At 75.4% G+C, this 18,963-nt stretch overlaps 2 protein-coding genes across 6 annotated transcripts; both read left to right on the top strand.

Annotated features, from left to right (window-relative positions):
* Positions 1 to 1,255: 1,255 nt before the first annotated feature.
* DPYSL5 (dihydropyrimidinase like 5) lies at positions 1,256 to 9,676 on the top strand. Of its 3 annotated transcripts, none has more exons than XM_086743627.1 (13): positions 1,256 to 1,352; positions 4,508 to 4,772; positions 5,571 to 5,729; positions 6,115 to 6,294; positions 6,385 to 6,453; positions 6,584 to 6,628; positions 6,773 to 6,848; positions 6,937 to 7,093; positions 7,820 to 7,961; positions 8,059 to 8,201; positions 8,286 to 8,493; positions 8,829 to 8,997; positions 9,486 to 9,675. In XM_086743627.1, the coding sequence occupies exons 2-13, from the start codon at positions 4,512 to 4,514 to the stop codon at positions 9,569 to 9,571; spliced, it is 1,695 nt and encodes a 564-aa protein (XP_086599753.1). In that variant the 5' UTR covers positions 1,256 to 1,352; positions 4,508 to 4,511; the 3' UTR covers positions 9,572 to 9,675. The 3 variants fall into 3 exon arrangements, with proteins under 3 accessions (XP_086599753.1, XP_086599755.1, XP_086599754.1); XM_086743628.1 differs by having other exon boundaries at positions 1,261 to 1,279; XM_086743629.1 differs by lacking the exon at positions 8,829 to 8,997 and having other exon boundaries at positions 9,486 to 9,676.
* Positions 9,677 to 11,862: 2,186 nt separating this feature from the next.
* MAPRE3 (microtubule associated protein RP/EB family member 3) lies at positions 11,863 to 18,876 on the top strand. Of its 3 annotated transcripts, XM_086743947.1 has the most exons (8): positions 11,946 to 11,960; positions 13,502 to 13,636; positions 16,065 to 16,192; positions 16,271 to 16,416; positions 16,509 to 16,665; positions 17,309 to 17,460; positions 17,556 to 17,708; positions 17,956 to 18,876. In XM_086743947.1, the coding sequence occupies exons 2-8, from the start codon at positions 13,629 to 13,631 to the stop codon at positions 18,022 to 18,024; spliced, it is 813 nt and encodes a 270-aa protein (XP_086600073.1). In that variant the 5' UTR covers positions 11,946 to 11,960; positions 13,502 to 13,628; the 3' UTR covers positions 18,025 to 18,876. The 3 variants fall into 3 exon arrangements, with proteins under 3 accessions (XP_086600072.1, XP_086600073.1, XP_086600071.1); XM_086743946.1 differs by lacking the exon at positions 13,502 to 13,636 and having other exon boundaries at positions 11,863 to 11,960; positions 16,509 to 16,710; XM_086743945.1 differs by lacking the exon at positions 11,946 to 11,960 and having other exon boundaries at positions 16,509 to 16,710.
* The last annotated feature ends 87 nt before the right edge of the window (positions 18,877 to 18,963 follow it).

The raw sequence follows: 18,963 nt of genomic DNA, 5'->3' as shown, positions 1-18,963 counted from the left end.
TTGGGATGGGATGGGGATGGGATGGGGTGGGATGGGATGGGGATGGGATGGGATGGGGTGGGATGGGATGGGGTGGGATGGGATGGTGATGGGGATGGGATGGGGTGGGATGGGGTGGGGTGGGATGGGATGGGGATGGGATGGGGATGGGATGGGATGGGGATGGGATGGGATGGGATGGGATGGGATGGGATGGGATGGGATGGTGATGGGGATGGGATGGGGTGGGATGGGGTGGGGTGGGATGGGATGGGGATGGGATGGGGTGGGGATGGGATGGGATGGGATGGGGATGGGATGGGGTGGGGTGGGATGGGATGGGGATGGGATGGGGTGGGGTGGGGTGGGATGGGGATGGGATGGGAGCAGGTCGCTCCTGCTTGGCCCTGTGTCCCTGCCCCACGCACCGGCTCTGGCACCAGTGGGGGCTGCTGGGATGCTCTGGGCGATGCTGGGCTGCACTGGGTGCTGATGGAATCTGCCAGGCTGTGCTGGGCACTGCTGGGCGGTACTGGGCGGTACTGGGTGCTGCTGGGCGGGGCCCATGGGGATGCCCTGGGGGGCCGTGAGGAGCGACATGATGCCATGGGGGGTGTCAGGGGGGCTGCGGGGGGCCATGCGAGTGTGCTGGGGGGGGAGGTCCCAGGCGGCCGGGAGGAGGTGCTGGGGGTCTGTATGGGGACCACGGGGGCCCGCGTGGGGCCACGGGTGGGTCAGGGAGGGACAAGGGGCTCACTGGGGGGCGGGGTGGCCCGTGGGGGTGTTAGGGGAGGATCTGAGGGGGCCGTGCTGAGGTGCTGGGGGGGTCTGGGGAGGGCATGGGGGTGTCATGGGGGCCATGGGGGCTCGGTGGGGCTCATAGGGAGCCCATGGGGGGGCCCATTTGGGGGTGAAGGGGGCCCACGGGGGTGTTGGGAGAGGGTCCGGGGGAGCCATAGGGCGGTGCCAGGGGGCCATGGAGGGGGTCGGTGGGGCCCATAGGGACCCCATGGGGGGGGTCGAGGGGGGTCGGTGCGGCCCATGGGGGCCCATGGGGGGCCGGGCCGCCCCCGCGCGCCTTTGTGCCGGCTCCCGTCACCACGGCAACCGCGCGGCAGGTGCCCGCCGCTGGGCGGGGTCCCGGCCGCCGGCCCCGCCCCCTGCGCCTGCCAGTCAGGCCGCGCGCAGCCCACCCCGCTGCCCGGGGCCCGGCCCCGCCCCCAGCGCAGGGAAGACGGGCGGCGATTGGCGGAGGCTGCGCGCAGGCCCCGCCCGCTCCCCCCCGGCCGCGCAGGTTTGGGTGAGAGGCGATCGCGGGCGGGGAGCGCGGCGGGCGCAGCCGGAGCGGGAGCGGAGCGGGAGCGGAGCGGGAGGTACCGGCGGGGCCGGGCGGGGCTGCTCCCGCACCGGCGGGACGCGACGTGCGGCGGCCGCGGGGGGTGGGGCGGTCCCGGCGCGGCGCGTGTATCGCGGGGGCGGGAGGGGGGTGTCGCGACAGGCGCGGGGCGCTCCCCCCCCTCTCCCCCCGCGGGGTATTGCGGGGCGGGCGCGGCCCCCCCGCCCCCGCCTGGCCGGGCACCTGTCGCGACAGGGCGGCGGTGTCGCGACAGCGCGGGGGGCGGCCTCGGCGGGGCGTGGCGGGCGGGGGTCCCGCCGGGCCCGGCCCATTGTTCCGCGGGGGCTCCCGGGCGGCCCCGCCCCGGCTCGGAGCATCCTTTGTGCTGGGCGGCACCGGGGCTTTGTCTGCGGGGCCGGGACCCGGCCCCCCGCACCGGGCACCGCGGGCCCCCGCCCCGCCCGGGAACCGCACCGCACCGGGCACCGGCAGCCCGCGACCCTCCGCGCCCCCGGCTGCGGTCCCCGCCCCGGGGCCCCGCCAGCTGCGGTCTCCCCCCGCCGCCCCGGCCGAGCCCCCCGCCCGGGGGCTGCGGGACCCCCGCGTTGGGTGCCCGCCGTGCCGCCGCAGTGGCGGGTGCGACGTGCCCAGCCGGGCTGCAACGGGGACCCCCCGGCGACGGGGACCCCGTGACGGGGCTGGGGGCTCCCACCCCGCACCACTGTGGCAGCGCACCCCGCGCTCGCTCGGGCGTGGCCGTGGCGCGTGCCGCCGCATGCATGGTGCCAAGGTGCCCGCGGGGACCGGGGCCGGCTGCTCGCACGCCCGCAGCACCCCTACCCCTCCGCCTGCGGACCCCTGTCACCGCGGGGCAGCCGGGGTCTCCCCGTCCCTCGCGGGGCGGCGGCTCGGCACCTGCGCCCCAGCCCGCGCCCAGCGTCGCAGCGGGACGCCACGCCCCGGCCTGGCTGCGCCCGAGTCGGGGCAGGGCTGGGGGCACGCGGCGGTTGCGACCCCCCGAAGGCGATGCCCACCCGGCCGCCGCCGGCTGAGGTTTGGCGTCGCTGGCGTGGCCGATGCCGCCGGGGAGGGGACGGTCACCAGGCCTGGCTTCTGACAAAGGAGGGTCCCGACGCGGGGGGTGCCGGGGGTCTCGGCGGCGCAGACAAAAGCGGGGTGCGGCGGAGGGGCTGCGGCCCCAGCCCCCGGCCTGGCCTCGCCGCACAATGCGGCTCCGCGTGCGGCCGCGCCGCGGCCCCGCCGGCACAAAGGCTGGGCCCAGCAGCCGCCCCGGCCCAACAGGTGCCCCCCGGCCGCCCCCGCCGGGGCAGGGGTCCCTTTGTCCTGCGGGGCCACAGCTGTCCCCACGCCCCCGCCCCGCCAGCCCCCACCACTCGGGGCTGCCAAAGCAGCCGGCGGGCGCTGGGGGGCCGCCAGCCCCCGGGATGGCCGCAGAGCTTTGTGTGCCGGGATCCTCGGCCGCGCTGCCGGCTGCGCCCAAGGACGGACGGACGAACGAGGCGGGGGCCTGTGGCGCGGGGGCGCCGGCCACGGTGCCAGGGTCGGGCGAGGGGTCCCCGCGGATGCTTGCAGCCCCTCGGCGCTGACGCTGCATTTCTGCCCGGGAAACCGGTTGTCTCGCAGAAGCCTCCTGCCTGCAGCCGCCACCGGCAATGCCGGCCGTGTCATCGCGCCGCAGCGGCTCGCCGGGGCGCGGGCAAGGGCCCGGGCGTTCCTGGGGCACGCTGTGCCACGCTGGCACCGCAGCGCGGGCTGAGGGATGGAGGGGCAGAGCCCTGGGGATGCTGGGTGTGAGCTGGGGGGGCACTGGGTGTGAACTGGGAGGGACTGGCGTGCCAGGCAGGCAGCAGTGGGCAGCCGGGGCCGAGGTGAGGGCCGCGATGCCGGTCGGCGGGCGCGGTGCCGGGGTGGGTTAGGGAAGAGGCGCGGCACAGCGAGGTGTGGGAGCGCGGCGGTGTCAGCACGGGCGGCTGCGTGGTGGCCGAGGCCGCGGGCAGCGCGTCGAGCTGCCAGCCCTCATCCGTCCGTGGTGGCCAGCCCACGCCAGGCTCAACCCGGCCTGCGTCCCCGAGCGACGCCGTGCCCCCGCGGCCAGCGCCCGCGCCGTGCAGCGCGCGCTGCAGCATCACTGGGGTACAGCACAGGCCGCCTCCCCGTGCGCTGCCGCGCTCCAGATCCGTCTGTCACGGCAACCTACTTTCGTCTCAGGGTGCCACGCATCTCTGCGCCATCCTGCCCAGCCCACCCTGGGGTCCTGGGGGGCTTGAGGGGCAGCGGGCACCACCGCGGCTCCCGCCTTGCACCGAGGTCGCTCTCTGCCCCGGCGTCTCGCCCTGTCCCGGCTGCTGCTGGCGCGGGCACTCGCCGGGTCTCTGGCTGGGGCTGTCCCCCCGTCCCCGCTGCCGTCCCGCCCGGGCCCCGCTGGGACCCGTCTCCCTCTGCCGTCCCCCGGCAGCTGGCATGCCGAGCGGGTGCAGCTGTGCGTGGCAGCGGCGTTCCTGGCAGGGCGGGGGGCTGCCTGCGGGACCCCCGGCACGTCCTTGCCGCGGTCCCGGGACGGGACGAGGCACGGGCTGGCACCGGGCTCACGCCGGGGTGCTTGGCGTGGGTCGGCCGCGGCCGGTGCTGCCGTGGGCTCTGAGGCCGGGCAGTGCCGCGCTGCCCGCGTGGCGCACCCCGGCTTTTGTCTGGAGGAGGGCAGGGGTCCCAGTCCTCGCGCCCCCAGGCGGGCCGTGCGCCGGGGCGCCCGCGCAGCTGTCGCGTGCCGGCGGGGCGCAGGCGGGTCGATGGCGTTTGACCTTCAGCTCCCGGGTGAGTTATAGATCGCGTCTGGGACGCCCCGCGCTGCCGGGGGGCTGGCGGGGCTGGGGTCCGGCTGCCCCGCTTGTGGCCGGCTCCGCGCGCTGTGGGCGCGTCACCACTGCCGGGGGCTCGGTGGGGCCCTGACTTGGTGCCCCCCCCCCCGCACGGATTTTCCGGGATAATCCAGCGTTAACAAGGCCCAGGGCGGCGATGGGCGCAGCGACACGCAGCCGCGGGGCTGCCCTCCCTGCCCGCACCGGGACCCCGCGCCCAGACGGGGCACGCGGCCGCAGCGGGACCCCCAGGGGCGGGCAATGGGGGTGACCCCCCCCCCCCCCGGGCCCCGGGGGCTGACGTTTGCCCCCGCAGCGCCATGCTCGCCAACGCGGCCACCATGCGGATCCTGATCAAGGGGGGGAAGGTGGTGAACGACGACTGCACGCTGGAGGCCGACGTCTACATCGAGAACGGCGTCATCCAGCAAGTGGGCCGCGAGCTCATGATCCCCGGCGGCGCCAAGGTCATCGACGCCACCGGCAAGCTCGTCATCCCCGGCGGCATCGACACCAGCACCCACTTCCACCAGACCTTCATGAACGCCACCTGCGTCGATGACTTCTACCACGGCACCAAGGTACCGCCCGGCCCGGCACCCCCGGCACCCCTGCCCGAGCCCCCGGCGGGTGGGTGGGCTCCCGGGGGGTCGGCGTGGAGCATTCGTGGCCGATGCCGGGCAGCCGATGCCGCTGGCACTGGGCAGCGAGGGGGAGACGCCGTTCCCCGGGCAGGCGAGCGGCAGGGCCGGCGTTGGGGGGTGCAGCCCACCCGCCCGCGGCGAAGGCGCCAGCCCGGCCGGCGGTGCCGCGCACCGGGTGCCGCAGCCCGGGGGTGTCAGGGCCGGCGCGGGCTCGTCCCGGGCGGTGCCACGGCCGCCTGGCTCCAGCGCCCGCACAGAGCAGCCATTGTGCCGGGTCCGTGCTAGCCGCGCCTGGCCCCGCGGCGCCCAGCACCCCTGGGCGGGGGGCTCGGCTCTGCCACGGCTGCCGCAGCAAAGGGCTGGGGGCCGGCCCCGTCCCGCGGCATGGCGAGGGTCCGGAGGGGCAGGGGGCCGCTGCAGCCACCACGGGCACCCCGCACCGTGCCCGCTCCCCGTCCCCATCCCGGCGGGCTGCACCGCGCCGGTGCGCCGGGGCCGATGGGCAAAGGAGCTTTGGGGATTAGCCGGGCAGGGTGAGCCGGGGACACTGCCGCGCCTCGCACCGGGGGGCGGCCGGCGGCTCCGGCGGGGGGGCAGCGTGCACCCCAGGGCGGTGCGGGGGGATCCCCGCGGGCCGCACCGTACCCCCGCCGCCCCAGGATCGGCCCCGCCAGCGGCCGGCCGGGCTTTGTGCCGGATCCCGCGCCCCCACGGCCGCCGTCCCCGTCCCCGCAGGCGGCCCTGGTCGGAGGGACGACGATGGTCATCGGCCACGTCCTGCCCGACAAGGAGACCTCGCTGCTGGACGCCTACGAGAAGTGCCGCAGCCTGGCCGACCCCAAGGTCTGCTGCGACTACGCCCTGCACGTGGGCATCGCCTGGTGGGCGCCCAAGGTGAGTCCGGCCGCGCCGCGCCGTGCCATGCCGTACCATGCCGTGCCGGATTGGGTCCCCCCCACTCAGCGCCCGGCGCGCGGCACGCTCAGCCTCCGCGATCCCCACCAAAGCAGGGAGACCCCGTCCCCTCTGTGTCCCCTCCCTGGGCGGAGCAGGGGACGGAGCGGGTGCCCCCAGGGCGGGGGGGCCACGGCCGGATCACGGCAAAATCCCCCCCGGCATCTGTCACTGCCTGGATCACCCCAGGCCGCGCGCGCAAATCCCGCGTCCCCGGGGGCAAAGCGCGGCCCCCTGCCCCGTGGCGTGGGGGGAGCGGGTCCCACGCCTGCCCGCGCGCCCCAGAGCCGCCCCCCACACCGCAGTGACCCCCGTCCCGGCGCAGGTGAGGGCGGAGATGGAGACGCTGGTGCGGGAGAAGGGGGTGAACTCCTTCCAGCTGTTCATGGCCTACAAGGAGCTGTACATGCTGCGGGACAGCGAGCTCTACCAGGCGCTGCGGGCCTGCCGCGACTTCGGCGCCATCGCCCGCGTGCACGCCGAGAACGGCGAGCTGGTGGCCGAGGTGAGCGCCGGGACGGGGGGTGCAGGGGGGCGAGGGAGCAGAGCCCCCCACGTCGCCCCCGCCCTGACCCCCACCCACCCCAATCCCCAGGGAGCGAAGGAGGCGCTGGACCTGGGCATCACGGGGCCCGAGGGCATCGAGATCAGCCGGCCCGAGGAGGTAGGGACCCGCCGCCCCCGCCGCGTGCCCTGGCGCCCGTCTGCGCCAACCAGGCACGCGTCCGTGCACCCATTTACACCCACCCACCCATCGGTGCCACCGACCCCTCACCGCGCCGCTCTCTCCGCAGCTGGAAGCCGAGGCCACGCACCGCGTCATCACCATCGCTAACAGGGTGAGTGGCCGGGACCCCAACCCCGCTGGATCCGCGCTGGGGGTGGGCGCCCCGGTTCCATGGGGGGGTCCCCGCGCCCCGTACGGGGCGCGGGGACCCCCCCATGGAGCCGGGGCGCCGGTGGCACTGACCCCCTCTCCGCAGACCCACTGCCCCGTCTACCTGGTGAACGTCTCCAGCATGTCCGCGGGCGACGTCATCGCCGCCGCCAAGATGCAAGGTAGGGGGCGCGCGGTTCTCACAGCCACCGGACACGGATGTGAGCGCGCGTGTACACACGCCCCACGCGTGTCCCTCCGCCCCGGCAGGGAAGGTGGTGTACGCGGAGACGACCACGGCGCACGCCACGCTCACCGGCCTGCACTACTACCACCAGGACTGGTTCCACGCCGCCGCCTACGTCACCGTGCCGCCGCTGCGCCTGGACACCAACACCTCCGCCTACCTCATGAGCCTGCTCGCCAAGTGAGGCGTCGCGCGCGCCCCTTCCCCGCCCGCCGCGCTCGCCAGGTGTCCCGCTCCCGGCACCCCGCGTTCTGGCAGCCCCCTTCTCCACGTACCCCGTCCCGCAGGCACCCCGTGATCCTGGCACCTTGTGTCTCAGGCACCGGGCTCTCGGGGTGCCTCGCACCCCAGACGCCGCGTGCCCGTGGGGCCTCGCTCCCTGGGTGCGGCGCTTCCCAAGGGCCCCCTGGGCACCCCGCTCCCTGGGCACCCCACACCTTGGGTGCCCCATTCCCCAAGCACCCCACAGCATGGGTGCCCCATTTTCCTGGCACCCCGCTCCCCCATTCCCCGGGGACCCCACTCCCTGGGCGCTCAGCTCCCCAAGCATCCTGCCGTGTTGTACCCCACTCCCCGGGCACCCCGCACTATGGGTGCCCCACTCCCCCGGTGCTGAGCTCCCCGGGCGCCCCGCAGGCTGGGTGCCCCACTCCCAGGCACCCCGCAGGCTGGGTGCCCCATTTTCCAGGGACCCCACTCCCGGGCACCCCACGGCGTGGGTGTCCTGTTCCCCGGGTGCTGAGCTCCCTGGCCGTCCCGCAAATGGGTGCCCCGTTTCCCGGACACCCCACACTATGGGTGCCCCACTCCCCGGGCGCCGAGCTCCCCGGGCGCCCCACGTCCGGCTGTCTGCGGCCGAGCCGCCCCGGCCGTGCCGTCAGCAGCAGCACCCCGCCCGTCCCGCAGCGACACGCTGAACGTCGTGGCGTCGGACCACCGGCCCTTCAGCGCCAAGCAGAAAGCCATGGGCAAGGAGGACTTCACCAAGATCCCGCACGGCGTCAGCGGGGTGCAGGACCGCATGAGCATCATCTGGGAGCGCGGCGTGGTACGGGCGGCGGGGTTCGGCGCGGGGCGGCGCGCGGGAGGCGGGGCGGGGGCAGGGCGCGGGCCCGGCACGTCCTCACCGTCCTGCCCCGGCGCAGGTGGGGGGTAAGATGGACGAGAACCGCTTCGTGGCCGTGACCAGCTCCAACGCCGCCAAGATCCACAACCTGTACCCCCGCAAGGGCCGCATCATCCCCGGCGCCGACGCCGACGTCGTGGTCTGGGACCCCGAGGCCACCAAGTAGGTCGCCGGCGGGGCCGAGGCCGGCCGGGGGGGCTCGCCGTGCCCCCCGGCGCCCGCTCACCCCCCTGTCCCCTCGCCCAGGACCATCTCGGCCAGCACCCAGGTGCAGGGCGGGGACATCAACCTGTACGAGAACATGCGGTGCCACGGCGTGCCGCTGGTCACCGTCAGCCGCGGGCGCGTGGTCTACGAGAACGGCGTCTTCATGTGCGCCGAGGGCACCGGCAAGTTCTGCCCGCTCCGCTCTTTCCCGGACTCCGTCTACAAGAAGCTGGTGCAGCGCGAGAAGGTGAGCGGGCAGCGGCGGCCGCCGTCGGTACCGCCCCGGAGCGTCGCGTGGCGGGAGCGCGGTGTGCCTCGTGCTGGGGACGAGGGCAGGGATCGCGGGACACGCGTGTCCCTGGGCGGCAGGGCAGGGCAGGCCTCGCCCGCGCCGGGGGCTGCGCGACCCCCTCTCCTCCTCTCCTGCTCCCCGTGCCGCAGCCCCCGCGCCGCGGCCCTGTCCTTCCCCCGACGCCCGGCCGATCTGCGGTGGCAGCCCTGACCCCGCCCGCGCCGCGGGGCGCCCCGGCCGCAGCCCCCCGCCCAGGCTGACGCTGCCTCCGCTCTCTCTCCCTTCGGCAGAGTTTAAAGCTGCGGGGTGTGGATCGCACCCCGTACCTGGGGGACGTGGCGGCTGTTGCGCACGCCGGGAAGAAAGAGACGGGGACGCCCCTGGCCGATACGCCCACGCGCCCCGCCACGCGGCACGGGGGCATGAGGGACCTCCACGAGTCCAGCTTCAGCCTGTCGGGTAAGAGCGGGGTCCCGGCACCCCCGGCCCCCGTGGCGGGATCGCCGGCACCCCCGCGATGGCGGCTCTGGGGCTGCGGCCGGGCGAGGGGCTGAGCCGCCGCAGAGTAGGGAGCAGACCCCAGACCCCCCGCCCCCCTGGCCCTCGCCCATCCCTCGTGCGCGCCATCCGTTGCGTGGCCGCGTCGCGCGGGGGGCAGCCGGGGGGCAGGACGGAGCCGGCGCGGGCGTTGTGTTTGGCCCTGGGACCGGAGGTTTGGGGGGCGTCCCTGTGTCTCCGGCCGGCCCCTGCCCATGCCGCCGCCATGGCGCGGTGCTGCCGCCGACGCCGGGGCCGCTCTGACCCCCAGGGCGGGACGGTGGGCACTGGGGCGTCGCGAGCGTCGATCCCGGCGCAGCACGAGGCGGCGGCGGGGCGGGAGCGTGGCTGCGGGGCGGCCGCGGGGCGAGGCCACGGTGCCGGCCGCCTGACGCCCGTCTTTCCGGCAGGTTCTCAGATCGATGACCATGTTCCGAAGCGAGCTTCGGCCCGGATCCTCGCTCCCCCCGGGGGCCGGTCGAGCGGCATTTGGTAGAGCCGGGGCTCCGTCCCCCAACTGAGGACCAGGCGCCGGCCCCGGGACCCCGGCTCCGGCGGGGCTCCCCTCGCAGCGGGGGGTCCCGCGCGGCCCCCGGCCTGCGCGCGGGGCCGTGGCGGCAGCGGCCGGGGGGCCGGGGGGCCGCGGCCCGGCCGGCGGGAGGGCCCGGGGGCCGCGGGCGGGGCTGCCCCGGCCCTTTTCTGTTTGCACGTTGGGTTTGGATCCGTGAGTTTTCTGGTTGTTTGTGCATCCCGTGGAAATGCTCCGAAGTGGTTTGTGTCACTAGCGTTAGGGGACACGCAGGGACCCCCGCCCCTCTCCCCCCACCCCGGCCCCACGCGGCACGCGGCAGCCCTCCCCGCACCGTGGCCGCAGGCGGCAATACCGCACGCACACGCCTGCACGAGCGTGTTGTTGGCACCTGCCTGCCGGCACACACATGAACACGTGTGTGCATCCCTCCATGGATGGTGCCAGCAGGCTCCTCACTGCCATGTGTCACGTGCATGATGTCAGTGAGGAGTTCATAGCACGTGTTTGCACACGTGTGCGTATCCCTCCATGCGACGCACCAGCAGGCACCTCACTGACACGCGTGTGTGCACACGCGTGCACCACACCACGATGTCAGTGAGATGTTCATAGCACATGTGTGCACACGCGTGCATCCCTCCGTGCAAGGCACCAGCAGGCACCTCACTGACACGCATGTGTGCACACGTGTAACACCACGCATGGTCTCAGTGAGATGTTCATCGCACACACGTGTGCACACGTGCACGCACGCACATCCCCATCCCTCTGCACACGCCTGCTCAGCGCCGTGCCGGGTTGCCCCTCGCCCTGCCCCTCCAGACCCGGCGGTGGGTGCCGGTGGGGCGCGGGGTCCCCGTCCCGGCCGTGTCCCGGTGCGGGCGTGGCGGGGCCGTGTCCGGTGTGAGTCGTCCCTGTGCACTTTCCCTGGTGGTCCCTGTAGGTGTGCGGGGGCCGGGTGCGCGCCCCGCGCCGGGGGTCTGCCCGCCCCCGGGTAGTTAGGAACCCGCAGTACGTTTCTGTTTGCTCATTAAAGACCGTTCTCACAGCGCCCGGCCTCGGCGCCTGCTTCGGGACACGCGTGTGCGAGGACAGGCGTGTGCGGGCACAGACACGCCGGGGTGCCCTGGGCGCAGCAGCACCAAATCTGGCGTGTGCCCACCGGGCTGGCTGGGGAGGCTGCTGGGGGTGTCCACAGCTGGGACACGGAACACGGGGGCACACGTGGGAACACGGGGACACACGTGGGGACACAGAGCTGGCCCTGCCGCCACGCGGCTGGGGGCACCCTGGCAGCAGCCATGCCAGTCACGCGCCTCCGCGGTGGGAGGGCGAGGGCACACGCGTGCACACGCGTGCACGCGCAGCGCTCCGTTGCACAAACACACACGGGATGCAGGGGGGCTGCAGGGCAGGGATGGGGTGTGGGGGGGCTTCTTGGGGGGGGGGGTCTGTAGGGCAGAGATGGGGGCGTACAGAGGGTGCAAAGGGTCCCGGGGGTCCCCGGGCTGCTGGGGGTCCCAAATGTCCCAGGAGACTGGGGGGTCCTGGGGGAGTCCTGAAGCAATCCGGGGGGGGGGCTTGTAGGGGCTCGGGGGGGTCCCGGGGGTGCTTGGAGGTCTTGGAGCAGCTTAGGGGGCTCAGAGGGGCTCGGGGGTCTCAAAGGGGTCCCGAGGGGGCTTGGGGGACCAGAGGGGCTCAGGAGGTCCAGGAGGGGGTCCCGAGGAGGCTCAGGGGGGTCCTGGTGGGGCTCGGGAAGGTTTGGGGGGGGCTCGAGAGTCCTGGAGAGGCTCAGGGTGTCCAGGGGGCTCAGAGGGGCTCAGGGGTGTCCTGGGGGGGCTCGGAGGAATGCAGATGGGGGCCCAGGCTCAAGGGTCTCGGGGGTCCTGGGGCGGCTCAGGGGTGTCCTGGGGGGGGGTCGGGGGGTCCTGAGTAGGCTCGGAGGGGTCCCGGGGGGGTCTCGAAGGGCTCGGGAGTCCCGGAAGGGGTCGCAGGGGGGCGTGCCAGGGGTTCCGGAGGGGCTCAGGGGGGTCCTGGGGGGGATCTCGACGGGGTCCCGGGGGGGTCGGGGGTCCCGGGGGGTTTCGAGAGTCCCGGCGGTGCGGGGCCGCCGCCGCCCGCCGCCAGGGGGCGCTGTGGGGGAGGCAGGGCCGCGGCCGGCGTTGCCAGGGCGGTGGGAGGGGGCGTGGCCTGTGCGCCGTTGCCATGGCGGCGGGGGGCGGGGCGGAGCAGGGCCGGTGCCGCCCGCGGGGGGGGCTGGCGGCGCATGCGCGGTCGGCCCGTGCGGTTCCCGGCCCGGTCCCGCCAGCCCGGCGCGGTGCGGAGCGAGCGGAGCGGCCGCGGCCCGAGCGCGGTGAGTGCGGGGCGGGGAGGGGCCGGGGGGGCCGCCGCCATCATCGCCCGCGGCCCGGCACCGCCCGGCGCCGCCGCGTCCCCCCCCCCGGGACCGGGCCGGGGCCTCGGGTGATGGGGGGGGGTCCGTCCGGTGCCCCCGGTGGCGGAGCGGCCGTGACAGGTGCGGGGGGAACCGGGGATGGAGCGGCGGCCGCCTGGGCGGGGAACCGGGGGGTGATGGAGCGGCCCGGGGCCGGGGGTCCGGTAGCGGCGGGGTCCGGCCTGACTCAGCGGCGGCCTGCGCCTCCCGGTGCGGCTCGGTACGGCCCGGTGCGGCTCGGTACGGCACGGTGCGGTCCGGTACGGCACGGCCTGGTATGGCACAGTACAGCACAGTAGGGCCCAGTACGGTAGGACCCGGTACAGCCCGGTAAGGCCCAGCCCGGTACGATACGACACGGTAGGGCCCGGTACGGCACACCGGATCGGTAGGTCCGGCACCGGCGGGGTCACCCGGGCCCGCACAGTGCCGGTTACCGGGCATCAGCATCGGTTACCGGGCATCACCGCCGGTTACTGAGCATCAGCATCGGTTACCGGGCATCACTGCCGGTTACCGGGCATCAGCACCGGTTACCGGGCGTCCCAAGGGCCCCGCCTCCCCCCGGAGCCCCCGGGCTCAGCGCTGCTCCGTGGCCGCTCTCAGTGACCCGCCAAAGCGCGACGCGCCCTCGTCCTCGTGGCTGCGGCACCCTCGGCGGGCGCGAGGGAGGGTGCCCCGGTGAGGGCGCGGTGCCCTTGCCATGCGGCCCCGGGGGCCAGGCGGCCCCGTCCGTGGGCGACGACCGCGCTGTGCGGGCGCCCCGAAAGAGCCGGGGCTGCGCGGGGACGCCGTGTGCCACCGCGGTGCCCTGAGCGAGCGGCGCGGGCGCGTCGGCGTGGCAGGGGCGCGTGTGGTGCCTCTCCTCGAGGGGCTCGGGCAGCCCCCGGCCGGGACCCTCGGCAGGCACCGGCATTAATATTTCAGGGCCGCTGCGCAGGATAAGGATGCCGGCGCGGGCGCGGGGGGAGCAGGCGCGGGGGGAGGCGCTGCCGGCGGCACCGCGCTCTGCACATGCTCCTGCCGCTGCCGTTCCCGGTTATTTAGGTTAGCGAGAGCGCAGCGGGTGGGGGGACCCGCCGGGCTGGGCCGCCCTGCCCCTGCTCCCCCACCGCCCCGCCAGCCGGCCACCGCGGCCGCAGCGAGCGCCGCCGGCAGAGCCGCGAGCCCCGGCTGGGACGTCACCGCCGCTGGGTTGTCTGCCACCCCCTTCGCGTGTTTGTCACTTGAGGAGCCACCGGGACGGCTCCCAAAATAGAAGCCGTCAGCCGCAGCAGCCCAGTTCGCCCCGGCGCGGCGGCGAGAGGCCGGCAGCGACCCACGGCTCCCGGGCTGCCGCAGCGGCGCGCGGCCGGTGCCCGGCCTTGGCAGCCGGCGCTGGCACCGCTGCCTGGGTGCTGAGCAAACACGTCCAGCGCGGCCGCCGGCCTCATTCTCCTCTCGCTTTGTTTGGCCGGCAGCGGCGGCGCGAGGAGCCGGGCTGGACGACCTCTCCGGCAGCGCCGGCGGGACGGGGCAGAGCCACGCGCCCCAGCGTTTTGTTCGCCGTTGGGCCTTGATTAGCAGCTGGGCGGCCGGACAATTAAAATGCAGCGGTAAGCGTCCCCCCTGCCCCGTCAGCGCCGAGGCAGCCGCGCGCCGAGCTCTGCGCCAGAACGGCTCCTCTCCCGGGGCTTGCCAGCAATCGGGGATAAATTCTTATCTGTCGCAGTTTTTTGGCAAAAGCCGGCGGCAGAGGCAGCGCGCACACCGGAGGCTCGCTGCCGGGGGTGCGTCCATCTCCCGGCGTCAGGGCAGCGGCCGGCTCCCGCCCTGGCCGGAGGGCTGCCGCCAGCGTTCCCTGCCCTGTCATTACGCCGGGGCGCGCTGGGCGCTGCGGCCGAGACCTTTGAAGCCCGGCGTGGCGTTTCAGAGGGTGGAAATACGCCGGGTGGCACCGAGCGTCCCCTCGCAGCGCCGGCTGCCCCGCCTCGCCGCCGGCTGCTCGGGGCTGTGCCGGCAGCGCGTGCCGGAGCGGGGTCAGGGCGCTCCCCCGCCGGCTTCGCACGCGTGAGTGTGCAGGCGTCGGGGTGCGGCCGGCGGCGGCACGCCCGGGAGCGGTTGGCGCGGCGACACCGGAGTTCATCCCGCCGTGCAGCCCTGCGGCTGCCGGCACGGGCCTCGGCTTGCGTTGGCGAGGGGAAGCTGCCACCGCAGCGAGGCGCGTAGGTACGGGAAGCGCGGCGGAGATCCGGGCTGGCGAGGGCTGCGGGTGCGTTGCCGGCCCGCGGGGCTGCTCCCCCGGCTTGGCAGGGCGGCGAGGCAGGTGCTGCTCGAGGGTTCTGCCGGCGCTGGGACGGCGTCGGGGGCTGCACCGCGCCCAGAGCCCCGCGGCTGTGGCGTGGCGAGGGTCTGCGCAGGCTGCGGCAGGGGCTGGGGGGGCTCACCTGTGGGTCTGCGCCCCCCGCGGCGCCGCATGCCCCATCCCGCGGCGTGCGCCCCTTCGCACGGCGGGCGCCCCGCGGCAAGCGGCGCGTGGGCAGGGTGCCGGGTCCAGGCCCCGTGCGGCCCCCGCGGCTCGGCGGGGCAGCTGCTCCCGGCTATTTCGGGAAGGGCTGGCGGTGGCGGGGGTCAGCCAGCCGCTGGCTGCTGGCGGGGTGGGCAAGCAGCCCCTCGCCCCGCGGCGGCCCCCCCGCCGCCCAGCCCACCCCAGCAGCGTGCCGAGCGCGCGGCGCTCCGGGCTGCGTGGCGGCGGCCGCACCGCAGTGCGCGTGGCTCTGGCTCTGCGCCGCGCGTGACTCAGCTCGGCGCTGCCGGAGGGAGGGGACCCCTGCCCGCACCCCGGCAGCGTGGGCGCCCCGGGCACACCGTGGGTGGCCTGGTCCCCGCCGGCGCGGGGGGTGGCGGCGGCCGCGGGGGCCTTGTTTCCAGCTGCTCCGCGGCTAAAAATACCGACACCCCCGCCGCGTGCCGGCGAGGCGGCCGTGCGCGGGGCGGACGGGGTGGCGGGGGTCCCGGCGGGGGCACCAGCTCGGCTGCTGCCGGGGCGCGCGGCTGCGGTCCCGGTGCTGAGTCACGGCGCTGCCGAGGCCGCGAGCTGGCGGGGGGGGGGGGGGGGCTGTGGCCACCGGCACCTTCCCTCCGTGGGCGCACCCGTGGGGGTCCTGCCCGGGGGGCTCCCCCGGGCCCAGGCAATGCCCCCCCCCCCCAGCCCCCCCCGCCCGTGGCTGTGGCAGCGGCAGAGGGGGGCGAGGGGGGACAAGGTGGCTGCCCCCACCGGAGCCCCCGGCTGGCAGCTGGCCGGAGCGGGGGGGCAGCGGATTAGCGGGGCTGCTGCGCGGGGGGGCGACGGGGGGAGGCGCTGGGGCAGCGGGGACGGGGACCCCCCCGTTCGGGGACGGGCGGCGGGACGGGGACCCCGCTCTCGCGGCGGGCGCGCTCCCCTCTCCCAGGCGGCTGGGGGGACGCTGGCCCAGGGCCCCCCCAGCAGCCCCCCGCGCAGCGGGCCGGCCGTGCGGTGCGGGTGGCGGGGCAGAGCCCTCCGCCATCTGGGAGCGGGCCCGCGGCCGGGCCTGCCGGCAGATGTTGCCCCTCTAAGCCCCTGCTGCGGCGGACCCCGGCCCCGCAGATTAGGCAGCGAGGGCGGGAACGGGGGGGCCCTAAGCTGCTTACGGCTGCTGGCCCCCCGAGCCCCGCGGCCCCGCGCGGGAAGGAGCTGTGCCCCGGCACGGGGGCAGTGCCCGCATCCCCCCGTGAGCCGCATCCGTGTCCTGCGGCGGGTCCCGCTCGCGGCGGCACCCCCCGATCTGGGTGCCCCGGGGCTGGGGGCGGGGGTCCGCCCGGCCGGGTGGTCACCACGGGGCTGCCAGGGACCCTCCTGCTGTGCCCCCACCGTGCCGAGGCACGCGGCCGGGGCGGGGGACGCCGCGGCGGCCCGGCCCCGGTGGGCCGAGCGCCCCGAATCCATCGCGGAACGGGGCTGAGGGGGGCGCGGCACCGCGGCGGGGGGCGCACGGCGCCGGCGTGACGCCCGTCTCTCGGCAGCTGGGGCATGGCCGTCAACGTGTACTCGACGTCGGTGACCAGCGAGAACCTGAGCCGCCACGACATGCTCGCCTGGGTCAACGACTCGCTGCAGCTCAACTACACCAAGATCGAGCAGCTCTGCTCAGGTGGGCCGCGGGGCGGGGGGGACGCGGCGGCGCGGTGCCGCCGGCCGCCCCCTGACGCCGCGGTGGGGCCCGGCGCAGGGGCCGCCTATTGCCAGTTCATGGACATGCTGTTCCCCGGCTGCGTGCACCTGCGGAAGGTGAAGTTCCAGGCCAAGCTGGAGCACGAGTACATCCACAACTTCAAGGTGCTGCAGGCCGCCTTCAAGAAGATGGGAGTGGACAAGGTAGGCGCGGGGTCGGGGGCCGGGGGGGCGCGGCGGGGCGGGGGCCGCGCCGGGAGGGCACCCCCAGCCCCTCTCTGTGTCCCCCCGCCCAGATCATCGCGGTGGAGAGGCTGGTGAAGGGCAAGTTCCAGGACAACTTCGAGTTCATCCAGTGGTTTAAGAAATTCTTCGACGCCAACTACGACGGGAAGGAGTACAACCCGCTGCTGGCGCGGCAGGGCCAGGACGTCGCGCCCCCCCCAAACCCAGGTGATCACATCTTCAACAAACCCAAGAAACCCATTGGCACTGCAGGTAATGTCGGGGTCCCCCGGCCAGCGCTGCCCCCCGCCCTCCTGCGCCCCACCTCGCTCTGCCTGCGGCCGGCCGCCCCCCAACCCCTGCCCGCGCCCCGCTGCCTGCCTGCCTGCCTCTGGGGGGGCCCGGGGGCGGCGGAGGGGCCCGCGGGGAGCTGGGCAGGGCTCGGCTGCCTCCGTCCTCCCGCTCGCCCTGGCTCCGGGGGTGGTTTGTCCCCCCAGTCCCCCCTTGCCATGGCTGCCGTCCCCCGTGCCCGTGTGCCACTGCGCAGCCGGGCTGCTCCTGGCCACGGGCAGTGCTCGGCGGGCTCCCCGTGCCGGCCCCGCAGGAGCATCTCAAGCACCGGACACCCCCCTGTCCCACGGCGAAGCCCCCGGCCGGGCCGCGAGCACCCTCGAGGGGGGCTGGGGGCGAGATCTGCCCGGGGAAACTGAGGCAGGGGGGAGGCTGAGGGCGGGACAGCCTCCAGCTGCGGCTCGGCCCCCGAGCGCTCTGCCTGCCCTTGCTGCCTGCTGCTGCCGCCGCGCCACGCAGGGGGGTCCCGCCGGCAGCCCCCGGGCCGGCATTAACCCCTTGGTCCCCGTCTGCTGTCAAGTCCCCCAGAGGACCTCTCCCACCGGCCCCAAGAGCACGAACAACCCGGCCCGCCTCAGCAACGTCCCCAGCAGCATCCTCCGGAAAAACTCCCCCGCGGCCCGCAACGGCGGCACCGAGGCCGACGCGCAGATCCTGGAGCTCAACCAACAGGTAGGGCGGGGGACGCCGCGGCGCGGGAGGGAGGGAGGGGCTGGGGCCGAGCCCCCACCTCGCGCTGAGGGCTCTGCTGTCCCCCCGCCCCGCAGCTGATGGACCTGAAGCTGACAGTGGACGGGCTGGAGAAGGAGCGGGATTTCTACTTCAGCAAACTGCGGGACATCGAGCTGATCTGCCAGGAGCACGAGAACGAGAACAGCCCCATCATCACCGGCATCGTCAGCGTCCTCTACGCCACGGAGGTGAGGGCCGGGCACCGCTGTCCCCCTGCCCCGGCACCCCCAGCCCCTCCCCTGCTCGCCAGGCTTCCCTGGGACGGGCCCCCCCTCCCCGCGGCTGCCCCTGGCGCTCCGTGGGGTGCTTGGGGGGATTTGGGGCTTTGCTGAGACCACTGCGCCGTGCCGGGAGGGTCCACGGGGGGTGAGGTGGGAGCGGGAGCGCCCGCCCTCCGCCGTCCCCGGGGTGACGGCCGCCCGTGCCCCCTGCCAGGAGGGCTTCGCCCCGCCGGAGGATGACGAGCTGGAGGAGCAGCAGCCGGAGGACCAGGACGAGTACTAGCCCTGGCACGCTCCCGCGCCCTGCGCCGCCCCGCGCCGTTCCCCCACCATAGACATTCGAGGTCTGAGCCCGTGCGCCTCGCCCTGCACTGTCACACGCCATCACGGTCTCCAGCAGCCGAGCCCGCCGCCTCGGCATCCGGCAGCTCCGGTGGGAAGCCACTGTCTCGGTAATAAATAGATTTCCACCCAGCGAGGAGCGCGGCTGTACCTACGCCAGGAGCTGCGGGGTGGGGACGGGCTCTGGCCGCCGGGACCCGGCCCTCGCCGCCCCCCCGCCCCGTATTTATTTCCGTTGTCCCCTCGGCGCGAGTGCCGCAGCCGCCCCGCTGCCCCCGCCTGCCCCGCTGCGTGAGAGGGAGAGACGGAGTCCCGGGGCTGTGTTCCCGGGACGGAGCGTGCGAGCGTGCTGCCTGCGCCCCACCGGCCACGCGGCTGGGGGGCTGGGGCCGGCGGCCCTGGGACCACTGCACGGGGGTGCCGGCAGCCCGGGGGGGATGTGGCTGGGAAGAGGGGGGGGTTTGCTTTGGGTTCCTGGGAAGATGGAAAAAAAAAAAAAACACCCGCAGCCTGGCTGGTGACGCGCTCCGGGGGCTGCAGGCAGCGGAGTGGGGGAGCTGGCCGCCCCGGGCTGGCACAGAGTCCCTGCTGCGGCGTGGGGACGGCGGAGCCCCTCTCCCCGCTGCGGAGCGCCCACCCAGGACCCCCCCGGGGAGGGGCTTTGCCGCCGCGCCCGCCCTGGCCGTCGTCTCCCCGTCGCATCGCTTGTCTGGTCTGTCACTCCGGTTGCAAAGCCTGCATCTGTGTTTAAAAAAGTTTTATTTAAAAAATAAAACTCGTGTGGTAAAACGTCGTCCTGGCCCGTCTGTCCGTGCGGGGGGGGCGGCGGGGCCGCTTTCGCCTTTACCGGGGAATTCAGCGGCGTTCCGGTAGCGGCGCT

The sequence above is a fragment of the Chlamydotis macqueenii genome, chromosome 3, assembly GCF_036417535.1.
Source record: "Chlamydotis macqueenii isolate bChlMac1 chromosome 3, bChlMac1.mat, whole genome shotgun sequence".
In the NCBI taxonomy this organism is placed as follows: domain Eukaryota; kingdom Metazoa; phylum Chordata; class Aves; order Otidiformes; family Otididae; genus Chlamydotis; species Chlamydotis macqueenii.
The sequence above is the reverse complement of the archived record's forward strand: the minus strand, read 5'-3'. Positions and strand labels throughout refer to the sequence as shown.

What these genes read in the sequence shown, in the direction of transcription:
- DPYSL5 (XM_086743627.1), top strand. Translation starts at nt 4,512, where the DNA reads ATGCTCGCCAACGCGGCCACCATGCGGATCCTGATCAAGGGGGGGAAG. An exon ending in TCATCACCATCGCTAACAGG is followed by an intron (nt 6,629 to 6,772) that starts GTGAGTGGCCGG and finishes CCCTCTCCGCAG; the next exon opens with ACCCACTGCCCCGTCTACCT. An exon ending in TGGGACCCCGAGGCCACCAA is followed by an intron (nt 8,202 to 8,285) that starts GTAGGTCGCCGG and finishes CCCCTCGCCCAG; the next exon opens with GACCATCTCGGCCAGCACCC.
- MAPRE3 (XM_086743945.1), top strand. An exon ending in GAAACCCATTGGCACTGCAG is followed by an intron (nt 16,711 to 17,308) that starts GTAATGTCGGGG and finishes TCTGCTGTCAAG; the next exon opens with TCCCCCAGAGGACCTCTCCC. An exon ending in GCGTCCTCTACGCCACGGAG is followed by an intron (nt 17,709 to 17,955) that starts GTGAGGGCCGGG and finishes GCCCCCTGCCAG; the next exon opens with GAGGGCTTCGCCCCGCCGGA.